The sequence below is a fragment of the Tetrao urogallus genome, assembly GCF_951394365.1.
Source record: "Tetrao urogallus genome assembly, chromosome: 2".
Classification (NCBI taxonomy): domain Eukaryota; kingdom Metazoa; phylum Chordata; class Aves; order Galliformes; family Phasianidae; genus Tetrao; species Tetrao urogallus.
The window spans coordinates 46,960,784-46,981,246 of NC_136814.1; the positions used below are offsets into that span (position 1 = coordinate 46,960,784).

The window sequence follows — 20,463 nt, forward strand, 5'->3', positions numbered from 1 at the left end:
ATTCTCACTGCATACATCAGCCAGCAGGAGATGCTGTAATCCATAACTTGGTTTCCCTGCCCCCATCTTTTCGGAAACCAAGCCTATTAAATTGGAACAAAGCCTTGCTCAGTTCAAGAATTAGGAATCTCAGAAGCCATGTGTTTCACTGTCCTATTTGGCAGACCCAGACTGAATATCTTTACTTGTGGTACAGTAGAAGATTTTAATTGCACTCCTGTCGTTTACCACTTGTCCCTGCTTCTTCCCCGCTGCTGGTGTTGACTTCTCACAGTGAGAACAGTAGCGTTAATAGTTTTGATTGTTCAAAAATACTACCATAATGTAATTTGAATTACCACACCCTTTGCTAAAGGATTCTCATTGGTTTTTTTCCCTGAAGAATCTGAAGTGAATTTCACTGTACTTTTATACACTGTCCTCCCACAGTTGGTTTTCTGAAATGCTCGGAGGTTACAGGACCAGTGGTGTGCTCCATTCGTTAGTAATACAGTCTACACTAAAGAGTAGGGATTCTCCCCAGGCCATCTTACCCTTGCCAAAACACAAAATGTAGTGGACACTCATGTTCCTGTGGGTAGGAGAGTCTCCAAGAGATTTGGAAAGAAATGCTGTAATGTAACAGATATGAAGTAATGTAACAGATCTTCGTTCTGCTACATACACCTATGATGAGGACTATGTGAGTGCAGTTGTAATGTAGTTGAAATTCATTATTCTCATCGGTGAGAGAAACAGTTCACCATGAGGATATATATCTGGCTTACAGATGCAAACGTCAGCAATGTGCTTTGCAAAATTATTTAGCTAAAACCTGGAAACAGTTAAAGTCTAAGAATTTGCCTAAGCAGCTATTCTAGTCTCAAGACAGACCTCCAGGGAGAATTAAATTTTTGTGCTCTCATTACTTACGACAAATATTTCCCACTAATTTCAGCAAGCAGTGTCGTCACTAGCTAATGTGTAATGTATCTTTCACCAAAGTAGCTGTTGGACTCTCCTTTGATTTCCTTGTAAGTAACCACAGACCAAACTCAGACACGGACTTGCCGTTTCATTCAGTTTACTTGGGGGGCCTGACACTATGTGTTTTAGACTTGCATAGTCTTTGCAATTCATGTTCCTCAGTTAATTTTGTTAAGTGGCAAAAATCTTTTCTAGCTCTTGCAATTTCAATAAAAAATTTGGAGACCTTTCTTTTGTAACCTCAGAATAGGATGCAGACTATCACATCAGAATTTTACTCACCTTTCTATAAACAGCCTCTCTGAGGATTAGTGGTTTTGAAACTTTCTTAGTGAAACATAAAACCTTGAAAACTCAAGTTGAAAGCCCAAAACTTAGATCAGTTTCACTCGTGGCCATGAACTTTAAGAGAATCTGGGATATGTTTCAAGGAAGTTGCTGTCATGTTTCACTTGATGTGGGCCGCTATGTTATTGAAATTGGAGAACACCAGCTGTTTTTATCCAAAGCTTAGAATTTTCTGAGGGGTTTTGCATTGGAGTTTTGGGACTGAAGTAATTCAAGAGGAAGAACCCAGTTACAGCATGCCAGTTGAATCTAGCTTACATGACTTCTACGGAACGGAGAAGATGCACAGCTGTTAGTACAAAGATGGAGAAAATTGAATGATATTTGGCTAGGTGGCTCCTTAAAATTAGCCAGTTATCGAAGGAAGTAGATATTTAGACTTGCTGTAATTTTACTGTGTGATTGATCTGGTGTAATCCCAGATTAACTGGCCTTTGAAGGCATTGTTCTGAGTATGAGGAATCTTTTCTTGGTTTAAAAAAGGGTGCTTTTGCAGTATGATTTTGCTAGCACTTCCCGTCACTGGACAGAACTGCTCCTAATTAGCAGAGATTTTGGCCTGTGTTTTCTTGTGTTCTAGGAAGAATGCCCCAAATTCTGTTCCGAGGTCTGGGATTAGGTATGCTTGACTGTAATTTACTTGAGCATCTCAGAATCTGTTTGTTAGGCAGTGAGGCTTGAGCCCAGCCTAGGAGGAGCAGTTGGAAGTCATGCTACAGTCCTTCAGAAAGCCACAATGCGGCTAATTCTAGACCAGTCTGAAATTTCTGAATTAAACATCATTTGCCTCTCCTTGCCTTAGTGATGTTCTTTTTTTATAGCACTGCAAACTGAGGAAAAAATTTAATTTTGCTAATTTAAAAAACATGAAAGCAGGTTTATTTTTCTGTCAAATTAGCTCTTTATAAAGGGAAATTGTCAGGGGGACTTTTCGTCAAAAGAATTTAAAAGGGAAAATCTAAAGAGCCTGGTAAACGGCTCAAGTTATATTTCCGATAGACACAGCCGCCACTCCAGTGGTCGTGTTGGAGGGTCAGGCATCGTCCTGGCTTTGCAGAGATTCTCTGTATTTTTTTTCTTTAACTGAAATTCCATAGACAGTAATTAAGGAACTGGAGGCCAGCAAGAGGTCAGCAAGCCTTCGTCAGTGAAAACAGGGATTGTTTGCCATGTACAACACTCCCTTTTTCCTTGTGGTGAATAGAAGATTTGCTTAGAGCTGATGACTTATGCCTTTCTTGCAAGTTATGCAGCTCGCGAGTAACCGGGGGAATCAATCAGTGAGAAGAAAACAGCTAATTGAGTCCAGCATCACGCTTTTTTTCTTCTTTACATACTCAGCACTGAAATCAGAACCAGTTTGGTGTCTGATAATGTAACTCCAGAGAAGAGGCATTTTGTGCATAGGATTCTGAGCGAATGCAATACTCAAGAAGAAGAGTCTAATCCTAAATTTCAGGGTTACGAAGCTGACAGCATTTGAACACTTGGGGAATTATTCGAAACAGAGCTTTAGGCCTATAAATGCCGAAACTGGTAAGTTACTGAGCTTGTAGTGTGATGTGGAGAGGATGTGCCTTCTGCTTCAGAGAGGGAGAAAGAGAAAAGGCTTTTGTGGCTATTCTTAGGCATGGCACTGTGTGCATAGCTTTTCTTAAAGGTTTTCTCTTCCTTTCCCTGAGTGTAAGTTCTTTTCTGTCCTACTTTCCTGTCTCTGACTTCATCCAGGCATCTTTAATACAAAAAAAAAAGAAAAGTTAGAATAGTTGTTTTTTTTGGCGGATGTAGAGTCTGTTTGAGGGAGAGAAGAAAGGACACGTGTAGCCACGTCTCCTAAAAGGAACAGAAGAATCTCTTTGCATTTGAAGTAGGACATACAACTCTAAAGTAAGCTAGTGAGGGGAGATTAACGTGATATGTTGCATATCTGCATGTGTAGTTTTGTTCTACTTTGCAGGACAATAATTTTCTGATAGCTAAAAATAATCGCAGTTTGGGCTTAATTGGATTAAGACATTTCGCAGTTTCTTAGATGGGAAGTTTCCTGGAGATTCCTGTTTGGGGCTTGACAATTACAGAACATAAAGTAGATTGTAAAGGTTTAACATTCCTTTAAATGGCTTCATACAGGTCATGTAAAAGTCATATATTTTTTTCTTCATGGAGCTGAAACAGTTTAATCAGTTGTGATAGCTTTAACTGTCTATTGTTCTGATGTTTCAGGACAGTGCTCAATTTCTATTTGGACCTGGCTGGTGGGCTTTGCATATCTTGTATTTTTTAAGGGCTACTGCTGTAAACCTGTAGTGTTTCCAAACCCAGTGCTGCCGAGAGCTAGCTAGCTACTTCTGATCTGCATTTGGCCAATTAATTCCAAGTACCCTAATAAATGTTAGGGGTATGTATGTATGTGCAAAGCACTTGTCCAGAGGGAGGAGCTAGGATTATACATTGTTCTTTCTCTGGCTTGTGAAAGGGGCTGCATGTTTTACAGCTAGACAGCCAGGCATGCTCCTTCTCTCCAGAGCAGGCAGCAGTGAATGAGAAAAGCACTACAGAAAGCAGAGGACACTGAAAGGAGAATATCAAAGTGCACATGTTAATTTCTTACTTGCTCTTGGATGTACAGCATTTTACTTTGATCTTATGTTCGAGGTAGCAAATAGCCTTTAGAGATTCACAAGTAAGAAGGGTGATCCAAATAGACGAGGTGATAGGGAAAGCAGGGGGAATTGGTCTCTTGCAGGCTTGAGAATCTGTTTGCAGGCTTACATCTGCCTTTGTTAGTGATGAAGAGCTGTGCAGAGGGGATGGGCTTTGGCCTGTCTGCAGTTTCCCAGCCATGTGGTACGTGTAGGCTGCCGCCCTCCACATGCAGTCCTGGGTGCTTACAGATGCTGTTAATTTAGCCCCCGTTTCCCTGTGGCCTTGCATGCGCTTGTGCAGCAGAGCTCCAAGCTCGGAGCTGGCGGCCTTCCGCGCCGTGAGAGCACTGCAGATGTGCTGGGGACACACTTGCTCCAAGGCGAGCGGGAAGGCGGCTCCGCCCAGCCGGCACTGCCAAGGGGCCCCACCAGCCACGCTGGCTCCCCAGCAGCGCTATCTCTTTAAAGCAAGCACAGTTTTCTGCGTTGGCTTGGCCAATTTGTTATGGTTTAGGACTGTGGAGCCAGCTGTCTGCAATCTGATGTAATGTTGCCGTGGAAACCAGAAATGAAACACTTAAGCATTCACCACAGAATTACTACATATAGCATTAGCCAAAATAATTAAAAGTTGAGCCATATGGGCCTTCGGATGGAAAAATTGGGAGCGGAGGAGATGGAAGTTAAGTTGTTCCTATTTACAGTACTGCAAATCCGCTTGTTTTCCCTTTGGAGCACACAGAGGCCTGCGCCCACGGCGAGTCAGGGTGGCTGAGAGGCCCTAGCTGTTCCATCAGCCCCAACAGCCATGCTGAGGCTGGAGGAGCAGTCCTGTGCACCCAAGTTCAGCAGACCTCCCTGCCTACAACAGCCTTACCATCTGCAGGCATGGCATCCTCTTTTTAACAAGTTATGTCTGCCCTTTTGTAGTGCTGAGCCGTGCTTGGAGGGCAGCAGGGCAGAACAAAATAGGGCGCTGCAGCCCCCTGCAGGGGCACGGCTGCTGAGGTTGTGCTGATGCCTCTTGCCAAGCCTGCTGCAAGTTGCAGCGGCCGGGCTGATTTTCCCATCTGAGGGCAGGAAAAGCAACCAAAAAAGGCCATACTGTCATCTTGAAAGCTGGAGAAGAAAAATAGGCTGGATGAATCAAAATGTTGAAGTTTGATAATTTCCAAATATGTCATTGAAGCCTGAATGCTTTACATTTCTGTTTTCTGTTTGATATTAGCTGCAAAAGAAAACATTGCTAGAGCTGGAAAATTAAACTCTGTCTTCCATGTGCCAAAATGGAATCATTTGATAATTCTAAGGTGTTTTGTTTTGTGTGTTGTTGTTTTTTTTTTAATAAAATCATTTGGAAATCAGGAAATAAATCAAAAGGGATCACTTTTTCAAAACAGGTTCGTTTTCAAGGAATCAACATTATTTGACACAAAAAAAAAGTTTCCTGATCAGCACCAGTCGTGTAATTACAGATGTTTGTAGGCCTTTCTCTGTAACCTTATTAGCCATCCTCTTCCTTTAAAAAGATTTTCCATGCCACTTGCTACCCCATAAAGGTAGGAAGTAGACTGCTGGAGAAAGATTTTGACTTAGTTCTCAGTCAGGCTATTATCCGGCGGTTCCTGTTAAATACAGGCTGTTCCCAGCTCTCCCAGCTGAGCATCAAGACTAGGAAGTGTCTGTCAGAGCATATAAAGGACCCTGGCTGCTGGAACAAAGGATGCTGAGAGTCCTGAAATGGCAGGAAATACCAGCTAGGCCATTATTAGGATGCACTTTTATTTATTTTGAAGTGTGGTAGGGATCTACCCTACCACCCACTTGGGTTGGATGTCGCTGCCTTGTATGGGAGGTATTTTAACACTTGATTTCTCTGCAGTAGTAATGAATGCAAACATGAGATACTGTAAAAGCTTTTGTTACTGCCACTGAATCTTTGCAGAGGACATTGAGGGGGGCAGGTCTCTTTTGGACACTGGTGGTACAGAATTCAGGCTGGTTGACCTGCGCTATGGATTCATCAGTGAAATCCTTGGAGGGAGGTTTTTTATAAACTTACAAGCTGAAGACAGATGCAAAGTAATGAAGGAAAGGAGTGGTTTAGAGTAATTGCATTTAAAATAAATGTACCTGGAGTGCAGAGTATGCATGATGGTTGCTTGCTGGGATGGTGCTTAATAGACTAAGAAGTCTTGACTGAACTTGATTACAGTCAATAGTCCATTTTTCCATCTTATCTAAGTATGTCTGAGGTATGTCTTGTTTGACATGACACTAAGCTGTCCCAGCCATAATCTCTGAATTAATGCTCATCTTGCTGCTTAATTTATCTCGATATAAACAAGTCTGTTACTCCTCTCTATGGACTTATTTCTTCTGAAGGAAAATTATTAATTACCTATCCAGTCTGTACCCATAGTAAATGCATTCCTGCGGCTCTTGGATGGCGGAATGGTAATTCCTACCACCATATGTTGCCCATTTGGTATTATTTCTTGTTTTGGAATATCAGGAAATTTGTGGAAAATCTGTAATTGGCAGTGCCCTTGCAGAAAGTGGTTGGCGTTTGCTCTGGCGTGGTTCTGCTGGTTCTGTGAAATGTACTCCTGCAAGGGAGACTTTCGAAGCAGTGCTGAATCCTTCAGGCACTATTTGAGTCTTTGAAAATGTACTTGTGCATATACAGCTGCTAATTGGTGTCCTGTCCTGTGGCACCCACCGTTATTGCCACATCCAGGTATTTAAGGGCAGTTGAAAAGCAGAGAGCGTTTTTATATATTTGGGTTGTCTTTTATTCAGTCTCCGGATAAGCAAAGACAGCATTCTTGTAATGGAAGAGGAGAGAGTGGCCTTTTTATTTTTTTCCTTCCCTTTTTTTGGCTCACATCTGCTGGGGATTTTTCTTTTTTTAAAGTTTAATTAAGGAGAAGGAGAAAAAGGATGAGGATGCCATGGAAACCCAGATAGCTCCACTGACAGGAAGTCGCATAAAGGTTTTAGAGCCAGCCATTAGGAATGCAGTGGACTGGCTGGGTCCATGGGTGAACACGAAGTGAGGTACGCAATCTGCACCGCGCTCCAGCTGGAGCCTGCGGCACGCAGGAATCTGCAGTGCACAGTGCCAGGGCTATCCTGGCTGAGCCTGAGCATCCTGCTGGCCTCCTCTCCCTTCCCCCCACCACCGCTCGCATTCTGAACTGATTAAAACAGAGGAAGTAGCACATCGAGCGCTGAATCTGGCTCAAAAATCGAAGCCGACTTCTCGTTCACAAGGAGTGGATTGTTTCAGCTTGTTGTGTCACTGCTGCTGGAGAGGGAGAATTTTTTTTTGTCTCTGTAATGTTTGATGCTTGAGGGAAAACAGCTGGAACTGAGCATACTGGATCAGATGCAAAACGAAATGGGATGCTGGGGAATATGGACTGCACTGTATATCTGAAAAGGTCAGAGTTTTCCCTTGGTCAGTGTTGGAGGAATGCTGTGTCCATCCTAATTCCAGCCTCGAGAGCCTTCAGGAGGACTGCAGGGAGCAGGGAGGAGGAAAGGAGTTTTTGGTAACTGCAGCAGCTTGAGCGAGGCAGATGAGGTCTCCTCCTTCCTTTTCCTTCCCGTCCCTTTCTTGTGCTGCTGGCTTTGATTTTCTGGGAAGACTGAGGGAAGAAAAAGAGAAGTCACCAATGGCAGAGTTTTGGTTTGGAAAAGCTGTTTATAACCAGGTTTAATCTGCAAGTTCTGAGATGCCAGACAGAGCAGTGACTGACCCAAACCACAGGAGCGTAACTGGTATGGTAAGAAGAGCCCTGGGAAAGAGCCCTGCCTGAAACGTACTGAGAGAGGACGTGGAAGTAGTTATTGCACAATGCATGGGAAGAAAGACAAGGGCAGGAATGCATTTCAGTGCCTAGAATCTTACGTTGCACAGATTTAGAAATCAAAATGGTATGTCATGCTTTCAGAAAAGGAGAAAGAAAAAAAGAAAACCCTCAGTAATTTAAATGTTTCTCTCTGACCTGGGCTGAAAATATAACACCAGTTACAGAGCTGCATTGACACGGCGCAGCAGATGAACTGGGCTAACTTGACTTGAAGGAGCAAGCGGTGGAACAACTACTTTATTAATATTCCCTTTGTTTCTTTGCCAGTCAAGAGAACAATCCGATGATGAAACAGAGGAGTCGGTGAAGTTTAAGAGATTGCACAAGCTGGTAAATTCTACTCGCAGAGTCAGGAAGAAACTCATAAGAGTGGAAGAAATGAAAAAACCCAGTACAGAAGGTAAAATCAACACATATATGACTAAACTTGTATATGTGAATACATTTTTGTGTTGAGAGGGAACAGAAGGGGGCAGGGGTGGGAAGTGTTCTGAGGGGACACAGGGAAAGGCTGCTTGTCTGTGATGCATGCATTACCCAAATAATTACATTTTGAGACAGTAGAAGGAAGAAAGTGACTGTCTAGGATGTGGTTACTGCCGATCTCCTGGCATTTCCAGAGCACTGGAGAGCCCTTCATTAGGAGATTAGAACTTGGTTTGTGTTGCATGCCACTGTAGAGGGAATAAGAGTAGAAGCAATTGCAGACAGCTGCCCAGCAGGCACTTCAGGGAGGTAAGCAGAGCAGCCCCTGCTTTGCTCCCATCTCCCAGGCCTGTGTGACAGCTGTACGGATAATACACAGATGAAGCACTTAGCAAATTTGGGGAGGGGAGTGGTTGGTGGGTAGAGCAATTGCACTACATGGTATTGTTCTGTGGCTGAAGTACAGAAACTACATTGGATGTTCTCATGGGATAGCTGCTGCCTCACATAACATTAACTCCTCATTCAGGAGGAGCTTGCTTGCAGTTTGGCTCCTGATTGAGCCATGCTGCCAAGGGACAGGGGGAGAGGAACAGAGAGTGGAGGAGGAGGAGGAGGAGGTGGAGGAGAAGGAGGAGGGTGGGGAAATGGGAAACAGAGTTCAGCCCCTGGGAATGCCGTGCTGCAAAATTAACTCCGAATGACCTGTATCTGTGTGTGAGCACTCAGACTAAAGAAGCCTGAGCCTCAGAGTAGCTTCTCTGCAAAGCCCTAATTGAGTCCTTACTGGAACCGTGGGTACCTGTCTATGTCCTTCCCCCAGGCTCGTACGCCATGACTCCCCTCAGCTTTGTAGTGAGCTGAGCCATATTTTTTTTTACTTCTGAGTGAATTTAAGGAGAATGTATGCATCTTTTCGGGTATGTGGCAGGAAGCTGTTGGCAGTTCTGTAATCTAGCCGACCTCTCCCATGCATAATGGTGTAACCAGCTGGAGTGAAAGGCTCAACCACCTCAGGGCTCTGCACTGGGCCGCTATCTTGGTCTGAGGAGGTTTTTATCATCTCATAGGGGAAATGCAGAGGGCATAAGTCTGGTAAGCAAGAGCATGTTTTATGAGAAGAGTTGGGCAAGACAGGGCTGTTTTTCCCCCTGCTCTGAGGAAAGAATACCAGAGATGCATTTCCTACCTTGGGAAAAAGCTGCAGGGAGCAATCAGCCAGAGACCCCAGGAGTGGGAGCAGCTGCAGGAACAGGCAGCTGAGAAGTTACTGGATGTGCAGGTGCCTTCCTACAGTTTGACTAGGTTTCTCTTCAGCTTGTTAACTGTCTGGTTTGCTCTCAATTCCCTCTCTCACAGTGCTTCACTTGCAGTTCTATTTCATCTCATTTCCTTTTTTTCCCCTCAGTCTTTCAGTTATGCGTCCCAGTTCTTTCCAAATTTTTTCCACTGAGTTTTCCCACCTGTACTCCTCACAGACAAATAACTGAATTAACTCAAAAAAATAATAATAATAATCTTACTCTGCTTCCGTTTCCATCTCCTGTCCATCTTCTCTCTTTTAACTCTAGGCTTTTCTGAATAATTCATCTATAACTCAGAGATTTTATCTTATCTAGCTAGCACTGTGGCTTTTTTTTTTTTTTTTTTTGTACATTGTCTCCTGGCAGTCTCCACAGCAATAAAATAATATTGTTAAATAACAATATGAGTTGCTTACACATTGCTTCTACATAAGTAGAAGGCCCTGTAAGTAGCCCGTTACACATTAGGAGTAGATATGTAGATATCTACTATATAGTAGATATTTTTTTTTTTAGTAAGGTCTGGCCACACAAAAGTTTGCATACAGTGTATTAAAAGTGCTTTAGAAATACTGTCCCTCCTCACATTTTGTAATGTAGGCCTGCATTCTTGTTTGAACATGTCAGAGGATTCTGCAATATCACAGATAATACTGTGGTCGGATTTGGGGATTTCTGTCTGCCCTTTCAGGTTACCTGTGGTTGACCAAATTGGTTCTTGAGCTGTTTGTTGTTATTGTTCAAAGCAGTATGTAAGCATGAAGTTATGTGAAATCCTAGATGGCCAGATTTTTGAGATTTGGATATCAAATTTGATACGGTAGCATCAGTGTAATTACAGTAAATTTGTTGATGTTCAACAACTTTTGTCCAAGCATGACAGTAAGCTCAGTTTGAAAACTGACATGAAATACCCCAGAAGAATTCATAATCCTTCTCAGAAATTCCTTCTCAAAGAAGAAAAACTTTGCCAAAATTCCATATACACTTCCATTGTTTTTAAAGAAAGGCATCCTAGTCTGAGATCCTCCTCATATGTTTCTACTGTTGAGGAGTAATAGAATAATTACTGCACTAAATATAAGTTTTGCTGATCTGATTGTCAGTAGAATGTGCCAATATTTGAATCCATGTGTGTTTTCTGTTAAGTCTTCTCTCAGTAAGCTGAATAACTGAAGGTTCTATTTCTTGGGCACCATTCTTATGTAACATTTAAAAACAAATCACATCTACATCTGTGTCATTATGGCTTTGTGTCACGGACTTAATCCAAATAACATCTGTTACAGTGTTGACACACAATGCATATTTTACAATCTGTTTAAAAACATATTTACTTAGTGGACTAAAATTGTTTATCAGCACATATTCAGTCCCAAGACAATGTCAGTTTTCTGTTCAGATTGAGAATCAGTGGAGGAAAAAGAACAGACTGAACAGTCCGGTGGAAATGGTGTTAAAGTCAGACTCCAATGTGCAGACCTACCCCAGAAAAATTCTCACGAGCAGAAGTTGTGTCAGATGTATCCACTATTCCTTCAATGTCACACTGAGTTTTACTTTGGTAGAACACTGTCTTAGCTTTTGCAAATGAGTAACAAACATGTTTTTCCCAGTGAGACAACTGAAGATGAGACAGGATGCTTATACAAGGAAAATAATGCTCTTCTGTCTTAAATTCTTCCCCCTATTATTGAATTATTGAGTTTAGTAAATCATAGGCATTTTAGAAATGGTTCAAACTTGGCTCTGCTTTAGAATTGTAGAAGCCATCGTAGAGGAAGGCGAAGTTGGATTGTACTGGAAATTTACTATTTCTGTGTGTGTTTCTGTTACATGCCCACAAATGCAGTAACATTTATCAAGCAGGACTGAGCAAGATGTGTACTCGTTTGATTCTTTTCTTATTACTGCACTGAATATCTGCCCCTACAGAGAACACCAGGGAAAAATGTTTCTTAAATGATAAGAGTGATAAGGAATCACAGTTGCAGGTAATTTTTGTCCATTCACTCTGTTTGAGAAAGGAGTCCTGCTGTTTTCCCATATCCAGTACTTGTGTTTCAAAAGGTTTTCTTCCCTTTCTATGAAATATATATTTAGTGAAAACAATGAGTTTCTGTCATTAGCAGAACACTGCTGTAATTGGAACAACCACAGTTTTGACCTACTTTCTTTTTTACTTCAGATCTGTGAATTCTATTTAATTAAAGTTGGTTACTTTTCCCCTATCAAAATCCCAAATCTTTTCATTTCAGCCCAAAGCTCAGCTCTACAACTTTCTGGGACAGATACTGATTTTTGCAGAAAAAGCATTGGGTATTGGAAAACTGAACCTAAACGAATGATGCTTGTGTTTGTGTGTTTGTTTTTAATACCAAGATATACTTCCCACCTATTGGAATTTCATTAAAGCTGATTTTTAAGAAAGCATCTTATGCAAGTATCAGAAGAAAAACTTAAGAAACATGTCCCAGTTCCAGGATTTCAGGATTTCTGACACCATTTGAGGTCTCAATTAGCAACAGGTGAATGAGAAAAACTTAAAATGACAATTGTTTTACTTACAGGATGTTGTGGTCTACATATTGTTATCTCACCTCAGAACTCTCACTTCACAAACGGACGTTGCTCCTTCAGATTTACCCAGCTGCAAATACTTTCTGAGTTTCTTGTATCGGGAAAATTTTTCCTGCAGTTTTAAATGGATGGTTGTTGATATCTTAGTTGAAAAAAATAAGATTTTATGGAGAAATGTTTCAGGGAATTATGAACTATGATGTGTATTGTCTTGCTTCTGTCCCCTGCAGGCGTAGAAGAGCAGTCGCTTGACAACTCTGCTATACTGGATGACAGATCAGCACTTTACTCTGGAGTTCACAAGAAGCAATTCTACTTTGATGGTTCCTGCGAGAAGCAGACAGAGGATGACTCGGACTCGCTTACTACTTCTCCCTCATCTAGCAGTCTTGATACATGGGGAGCTAGCCGGAAACTGGTCAAGACCTTCAGCAAAACTGATAGCCGTGGCCTTATCAAGCCTCCCAAGAAACTTGGGACATTTTTTTCTTACCCGGAAGATGAGAAGACCCAGAAAGTTTGCCGCTCCTTGACAGATGGGGAGATGAAGAAGAGCCTCGGCTCGCTGAGCCATGGGGTAAGTACAGAGAGCATTTGCTTTTATGACAGCAGCAGGCACAAGCACCATCTTCTGGTGTCCCTGGAGGAGATTCAGAGTGTAAGGAAGCAGATCCGATTGAAGAAAATGGATACTAACTATTCCTGTTCCAGAGCTTTTCTTTGCCAGCGCCCTGCTAGGAAAGGAGCATCCACCACAACTTGTGACCTACAATTACTGCGGCACAAAGCAAAAGGGGGTGGAGGTTGTGGCTTCCCAAACAGAAGGCTTCGAGGGCGCACTTCTGTCAGCGAGTTCAATATTACCTATGTGGTGGAGAGAAGCCTATACAGTCACCTCAACCTCTCACAGCTGGTGCGTCCCGTTACTGACAGGACCCTGAGCAAGGCTGACAAGCAGGACCTGAGGAGATGCCTGCTCGAGGAGGATGAGGAGGCCAAGAGGAAGTGGGCTGCCACAGTGGATCGTTGTACTAAAAGGGTTCTCTTGAGAATCCACCAAAAGTCTGTGAGTCAAAGAGTTTACGTGAAGGTGGTCTTCCAGTTTCTGTGAGGTTGCAGTCAACTCTGTTTCTACTATATACTTTGAAGTAAAAAATAGTGCTTCTCCTGCTTTCCTTGCCTTTAGAAAAGCTTAAGCACTGGAATTCAGCTATAAGAAAAGAATATGATGTTATGCCACGAGGAATTTGATATAATCGCATCAGAGAAGAGTTTTGTGGAATGTGTGAGAGAGCAAACATGACAAAATGCTGGTTTTTTAAAATTCCTATAGAACGTAAATTGAGATCAGTGTTGAAAAGCTTTGAGGCATTACAAAAACTTTTTTTTTTTTTAAAATGCTTTGTAAGTCACTGTTCTTTTAAAGGCATACTGAGAGTTACAAAATTTTCAGAGGATTGAGGCATGCTTTGTTAATTGTGCTCAATTTCTCTCCAACTGTCTGTCACTGCCTCATATCGGCCCTTTCCCATTCAGCTTACATCTCATCAGAATGCCCACCCAGCTCTGTAGTTTCTGTCAACACTCAGGTGCAGAAGGACAGGGAGTTTTGCATTATCTAGACACTACTCTCCTGGTTGCTGCTCACCACATCAGAAGAGTTCCTCCTGCTCTTTTCCTGGCCACTACCACTCCTTTTTTGCATGAGGTGAAGATGTTCTCTTCTGTCAGAACAGTGTGGAAAAGGATCAAAAGGAGAAGAAAAAAAAAAAAAAAAAAAAAAAAAAAAAGAAGTGGTACCGTACAATGGGAAATTAAGTGATTTGAGCACTCCAGAGAGACCCAAAGGCTCTTCCTGGCTATATACTTAGCTTTGGCAGTTTCCTTCACCATGATGTTGAGTTTCCTGGGAACTTGCCTTTGGGTTCAGCCAGATTTCCAAAGCTGAAACAGCTAAGTCTCTTTTCTTGTTGACAATGTAGATATATTCCCTACTTCAGTGGGTGGAAACAGCAGTTCACTCATAACATTAAGCAAGATATTCCAGTGAAGATTACATTAGCAAAAGAGCTTTTCCTCTTGAGTTACATATTTTATTTTGAGAGGCCTACTTCATTTCTTCAGGCGTGAGGTATTCTCAATATAAGAGTCACAGCCTTGTTCTTCTGAATTATGTATGGGAGTTGACCAAATCCTAGTGGTACATTTTTTGCTCTGTGGACCTGAAATTAAGGATTTTTTTCTTTTTTTCCCATTGCCATTAATTGGCTACTTCAATATTTCTTCTGCTGTAACTACCTTCCCTGCCACTGACATGATAGTGTCTATTTGCCTAGACATACTTAGAAAACATGACTTTCTCTTAATAATAGTACAATGATGAAAGAAGCCTGATTTGTCCTTCTGAGGGTTGAACAGTAAGTAGGTGGTATCTCAGGCAAAAGAGCATATGGGCTGGAGATGCTGCATTGTTTAGAAATGCTTTCTAAGGCTGTCTTTGTAAATACAGACACCAGCAACAAGCTTTTCAGTTCTTCTAGAAAGTAGTCTTAACTACAGTCAATTCATTGTGAAAACCAGCTGGAATGACTTTTACTTATTCACATGGATACAGTCAGAGAAGAAATGGATAATTTTGTTGTTGTTGAGGAACTCCTCTGTTAACTGCTTCTCCAGCCTCATTTAAACGAAATAAATGGTGGAAACACACTGCTCTTACAAGCTTTTCCACTGCACTTCTTCCTGAAACAAACTTCAGCTAATGCCAGTCCTTCTTAGAAACACGTAGTGTTTGTTTGCTGCAACCTCAGAGAAATTGCAATGCCTATGTATTCAGTGGAATTGGTCACTCTGTCTTGCCTTGCCATTCATTTTTGTCATTTATTATACTTGTTTCAGTGACCTGGACGTGCATGGAATTTTCAAATAGCATCAGTTTTTCTTTTCTCCCAGAAATATAATGATTTGGATTGCATGGCCATTCCATTGAATATTCCTTTCCTCATCCACAGACCTTTTGTTTGGTACATAATTTCCAGGGTCATTACTGGAACTGAAGACACAAGATGATGTTAAATGTATGGGAAGGTCCGTAATGAAAGAAGAAGAATCCTTAATGTGGTACATGTACTCAGAAACTTTTAACCAACAGATGTTTTGATCTCGTGAGGCTGCTGTAGGAGGAGCTTTGGCTGGTTTGACAGATGAGTTTGCTCAGAGTAGTTGCAGATGTCCTTTCTTCGTTGTTGGGATTACCATACACGATAGGATTGGTTAGAATGGACTCTTTACAGGACAGCATTACTCACAGCTAAACGTGTTGTTCTTTAAAAGGTGATCTTATTACTTGTTCTTGATCTCAAATTACGGTACTTTTTTTGATGTGTGTGAGGCCTAGACAAAGCTGGCTTTGTGTTTCAGTAGCTGTGACGAGTACAGCACTCAGTGTAAAGCCAGGAAAAAAAAACTCTTGAAAAGTAGTTAATGTGTATGTTGGTAAGTAGTGAATGGAACAAGAAGAATGTTCATGTTAGTAGAAGTAACTGATCTAATTGTTTATTAAGTGGTGCTTTATGGAGTTTGCTTCTTTCTGTCAAAGTGTTGAAGAAGACTGGTGGTTTTCAGGCAGTGAGTCTTCCCAAGTACACACTCACAAGGCTAACTGAGTAATCCTTTGTAGTTCTCATCTTGTGCTTAAGAGTGTCTTAAGCTGAGATTTAGAGTGTCTTTAAAGTTATTGTCTTGAGTAGTTCAGGCCCTAAGAATTTACAGAGTTGCTGATTCTATGCCTCCTGATTGTCTCACATCTAACAGTCTGGTTTTGGCTGTGGAAATGCGACTGTATTGAGTTTGGTTATCTTCTGCTCTTAGAAGGAAAATGATGTCATAGTGCTGATTTTCTTTTTCATGCAGGATGATTATGATAAAGTGCTTCTATGCATTCAGCGAAAACTGAGTCACTCAAGTGATTGTGCCACTGCAAATATGATATACTTTCTCTGAGAAGTAGCAGAGCTGCCATATTCCAATAGTGCTGTAATTGTAAATACCTAATCTGGAATTAGGGTTTACTGAATCACTGGGACACAATGCTTATGGATAAGCGGGGATTGTTTTTTCACTCCTTTTACCAAGTACTTACCCTACAAGGCCTCTGGCACTTCACAGAATCACAGGGGTTGGAAGGGACCTCAAAATCACTGAGTCCAATGCCTTGATAAAGCAGGTACCCTACAATAGGTTGCGCAGGTAGGCGTCCAGATGGGACTTGAATATGTCCTTGTATGAAGATTCCACAACCTCTCTGGGCCACCTGTTCCAGTGCTCTGTTACCCCTACCGTAAAGAAACTCTTCGGTGTGTTAGTACAGAACTTCCTATGTACAAGTTCTAGGCCATTATTCCTTGTCCTTGCTACACACCACTGAGAAGAGCCTGGCCTCATCCATTTGCCTTCCACTTCCCTTTAGATATTTATAAACATTTATCACATTCCCTCTCAGTCTTTTTTACTCCAGGCGGAGCAGACCCAGGTGACTCAGCCTTTCCTGATATGGGAGATGTTCCAGGCTTTTAATGTTCTTTGTGGCCCTCTACTGGATTTCTTCTAGGAGATCCCTCATGTTTCTGAACTTGGGAGCCCAATCTGGACACAGTATTGTAGAATGTAGCCTCACCAGGGCAGAGTAGAGGAAGAGAATCACCTCGCTCAACCTGCTGGCTGCGCTCTTTTTAATGTACCTCATGATACCATTGGCCTTCTTGGCCATCTGGCCACACTGCTATCTCATGGCCAACCTGTTATCCACCGGAACCCCCAGGTCCTTCTCCACAGAGCTCCTCTCCTATAGGTCATCCCCTCCCTAGGTGCAAGACTCCACACTTGCTCTTGTTAAACCTCATTAGGTTCCTCTCTGCCCAGCTCACCCAGTCTGTTCAGATCTTGTTGAATGATAGCACAGCCTTCAGGTGTGTCAACCACTTCCCTCTGTTTCTGTGGAAATTAAGTGTATAGAGGTATTCCCAGAAGGTAGGTTATCCAGTGCTTTGAAATGTTGGTGGTTCTCTGTTTCACTGCTACTGTGAAATAAATGATGAAGGCAGATGAGAGTACTGAGGTGGAGTTGCTAACAATGTGGAAAACTTGATGCATAACATCAACAATTTCCTCAGACCAGAAAGTCTATTTTCTTTTAAAAATCAAGAGCCGGCAATAGATGACTCAACAGCAGCAGACCTTATGCCAAGGGGTTGTCTCTGGAAAAGACAAATGACTCAAATTGCTTTTAACAGCATTCTAGATTTATGATCTCCCATCCTTTTGTTTCTTTGCTTGTTTCCATTTTTGCAGATGTATGTGCTTTCACTGGTGTTCTCCAAATCACAGTATTTTGAGTGAGCAATCACTGTGATAAAACTGTTTCCATCATTTTTTTTTTTTTTTTTTTTTTTTTTTTTTTTGCAGAGAACCTGCAGCTTTGGAGGATTTGACTTGACGAATCGTTCCCTTCATATTGGAAACAATTCTGACCAAATGGTGAGTATAAGACAAAAAAGCAGAGGCTTGAAATAGCATAAAATGAAATGCGCAATAGAGTTATAATAGACTGAAGTGTAATTTAGGTCCGTAATAGCAGTTTGAGAATCCAAGAAAGCAAAGTATCTTTGTTAACCACAGACTTCCTTAGCTTTGAGAATAACATATCCGCCCATATCCATGTATGCGTAAGTATTTATATACTGTATGTGTTAGGAGGCAAGAACAAGTGATCAAAGTGCAGATCTGGGAGGCGCCTCTGTGAGCTATTCCTGTGTCTGACTTCCTCATAGCATCACCTCAGGCAAAACATATGATCACTATACTCCATTGGTAAAACGTTTTTGAAATAATGAAACCGACTTCATTCAGTGAAGTTCTGCAGATTATTTGGGTAGAAGTCACACGATACAGATTATTTCTTTTCTCATTATATTTAATAGTTCTGGAGGAGTAGACCAGGACCCCATTGTTCTGGATGCTGCTCAATTGATCTCAGAAATCTTTGTCTTTAAGAGAGCATTTACGTATAATAAAATAACTCTCTGGAGAATTGATTCCATTTTGTGTTACTCGTGTCAATCCCAGTGTTGCTGTTGGTCAATCCATAGCCAAAAATAATACAACAGAAACGAGCCAGAACATTTTATCAAATGAAATTGTCAACATGTTTTTTTTCTTTTTGTCCATATATTGTTTTGTTTCTGTTTTAACTTTGGCTCCAGTAGCTTCTTTGTTCACTTAAATAAAATGTAAATTTCAGAACATTCTATACACTAGCATTCAGTGAGCTGGTTGGGGTTTCTTTTTGGTGGTGGTGATTTGAGGTTTTTGTTTCTTTGCTTTTTGGAGGATTTTTTTTTTTTAATGGATAGTTTTGTTTGGTTTTAAAATCATAAATTCCCTTTTCATTGTCCAAAACTGTTAGCGGATATTCATCATTATATTCATCAAGTTTCAACTCAGCAAAACAGTTCAAACATGCACTGATCATCTTTATACATAGGTAATTTGATCTGTTCATACTGTGTTTTTGATATAGGAAAGTGTGAAGTCTGTAATTTCCCTACTAAAACCAGTGGTGGGACAGGCACAGAGTCCCAGACTAGTGAATGCAGATCAAGGTTGGGTTGGACTTTTTGAAAACATTTTGAAGTCCATTAACCTAAACATCTTGGGTGTGTTGGTTTGTTTGTTGTTTTTTTCCAAAAAAGGTAAAGCAAGTAGTTGTCCTTAATTTCTGCTGAAAGATGAAAAGTTATCAAACAAGTTACAGTCACAATCAACTTATCAAGGAAAAAATGTTAGGATGTTCATTAATTAGTTGTCAGCTGACCTTCAGATAAACTTTTTGACAGACATCAGTAAAGTAAATAAGTAAAAAAAAGTAAAAGTAAATAAGTATAGGGTATAAGCATAGGGTGTAAGTATAGGGGAGGAAATAGATAACTCATTTATGTAGAATGCAATGTACGCTTATTTTAGTGTGTGTTACTTTGTGTATCTAAATTTTCTTCTAAAGGATTAAGTCAGAGACCAAATTCAGTTGTCAACCTGACTGCTACTGATGAGATTTTGATCCTTTTTGCATTGTGATTTTTCTTGCATCTGTGCCAACGGAAGTGCTGGTAGTAACTCTTAAAGAGATGCCTTGCTGTAGTTCCTGAAATAACGTAGAATGAAGTACTGTGTTTATCATGCTGCCTAGAAAATATGAAAAAGGGCTGAGTCATAAAAATTCTTCAGTGTTAGCTGATCCATGGTAATTCTTTGCCTGCACTTGTGGTGTAAGTAAATACTGGGTATCTTAAGCTAGTTTAGAAAAGGTTAAATACGTTCAAAGCAGCTGGCTTTTGTTGCTATATGTGGACCAGCTAATTTAGTTTGGTAGCAACCTGTGTGCATGTTTCAAGAAGGTACTAGTGCCACCTTTTACCAGAAATTGTGGATCTGGTAGTATTTTTGCTTTTTTTTTTTTTTTTTTTTTTTTTTTAAATAGTTCACAGTAAAACCATAAAGATGCTCATCAAGAGATGTTAGCTGATTGCCTGTCTGAAAATAGAAGGTGAATTTGAGTACGCAAATAAAGGTGTCTATGTACGTGTGTATATCTGTATGTAAGGGTTTGTGTATATATATATATATATGGCTAGTGTTTCACGCATAAATATATCGCCAGTGTCTCAGAAGTACCCCAAGTCCTGTTAAGCTGTAATACTACAATACTGACCCACATGAGAAAAAAACTGCTATTGGATGTCCCATCGGTAGGGCTTAGCTTGAAGTTGTTGATTTGTCCTGTCAGATTACCTGCTTACTTGAAACTCAAAGGAATAAAGGCATGCTAACACAGCCCACCACCAACTACACAGTGTCTACAGAAAAGGTTACCAGTCAGGCCTTAAGAATAAGGTAGGGCAAACTGTTACAGTGCTAGCACAACATCTCAAAAGTGAATTTAAAGCAGTAAGCAAGATGCATCCTGTGTCAGCCTGGGTACCTCTGCTGGATTGTCAAAAAATTATATTTTGTATTTTATGGGCATAAATCCTTTTTTATTTTACAGGGCAAGGAAGGCGACTTTGCTTATAAAGAAGTAATCAAATCACCCTCTGCCTCCCGTATATCTCTGGGTAAAAAGGTGAAATCTGTGAAAGAAACCATGAAGAAGAGGATGTCTAAAAAATACAGCAGCTCTCTGTCTGAGCAGGTATGTAAGATCTGCAGTGGATTCTACTTAACAGAAGTGATAATCAATATCGATTACCATGCTTCAAGGTA

General features: G+C 41.0%; 1 protein-coding gene across 1 annotated transcript in view; it reads left to right on the forward strand.

The window, feature by feature from the left end:
• The window catches only part of LOC306958547 (SAM and SH3 domain-containing protein 1-like), a gene marked incomplete at both ends in the record, with an annotated part of 517,789 nt that overhangs the window by 478,989 nt on the left and 18,337 nt on the right, over window positions 1-20,463 (forward strand). Inside the window, 4 exons of the mRNA XM_079550091.1 lie at window positions 8,105-8,237; window positions 12,378-13,213; window positions 17,611-17,682; window positions 20,249-20,392. Coding sequence (XP_079406217.1) covers window positions 8,105-8,237; window positions 12,378-13,213; window positions 17,611-17,682; window positions 20,249-20,392 — 1,185 coding nt within the window. The remainder of the gene's footprint in view (window positions 1-8,104; window positions 8,238-12,377; window positions 13,214-17,610; window positions 17,683-20,248; window positions 20,393-20,463) is intronic.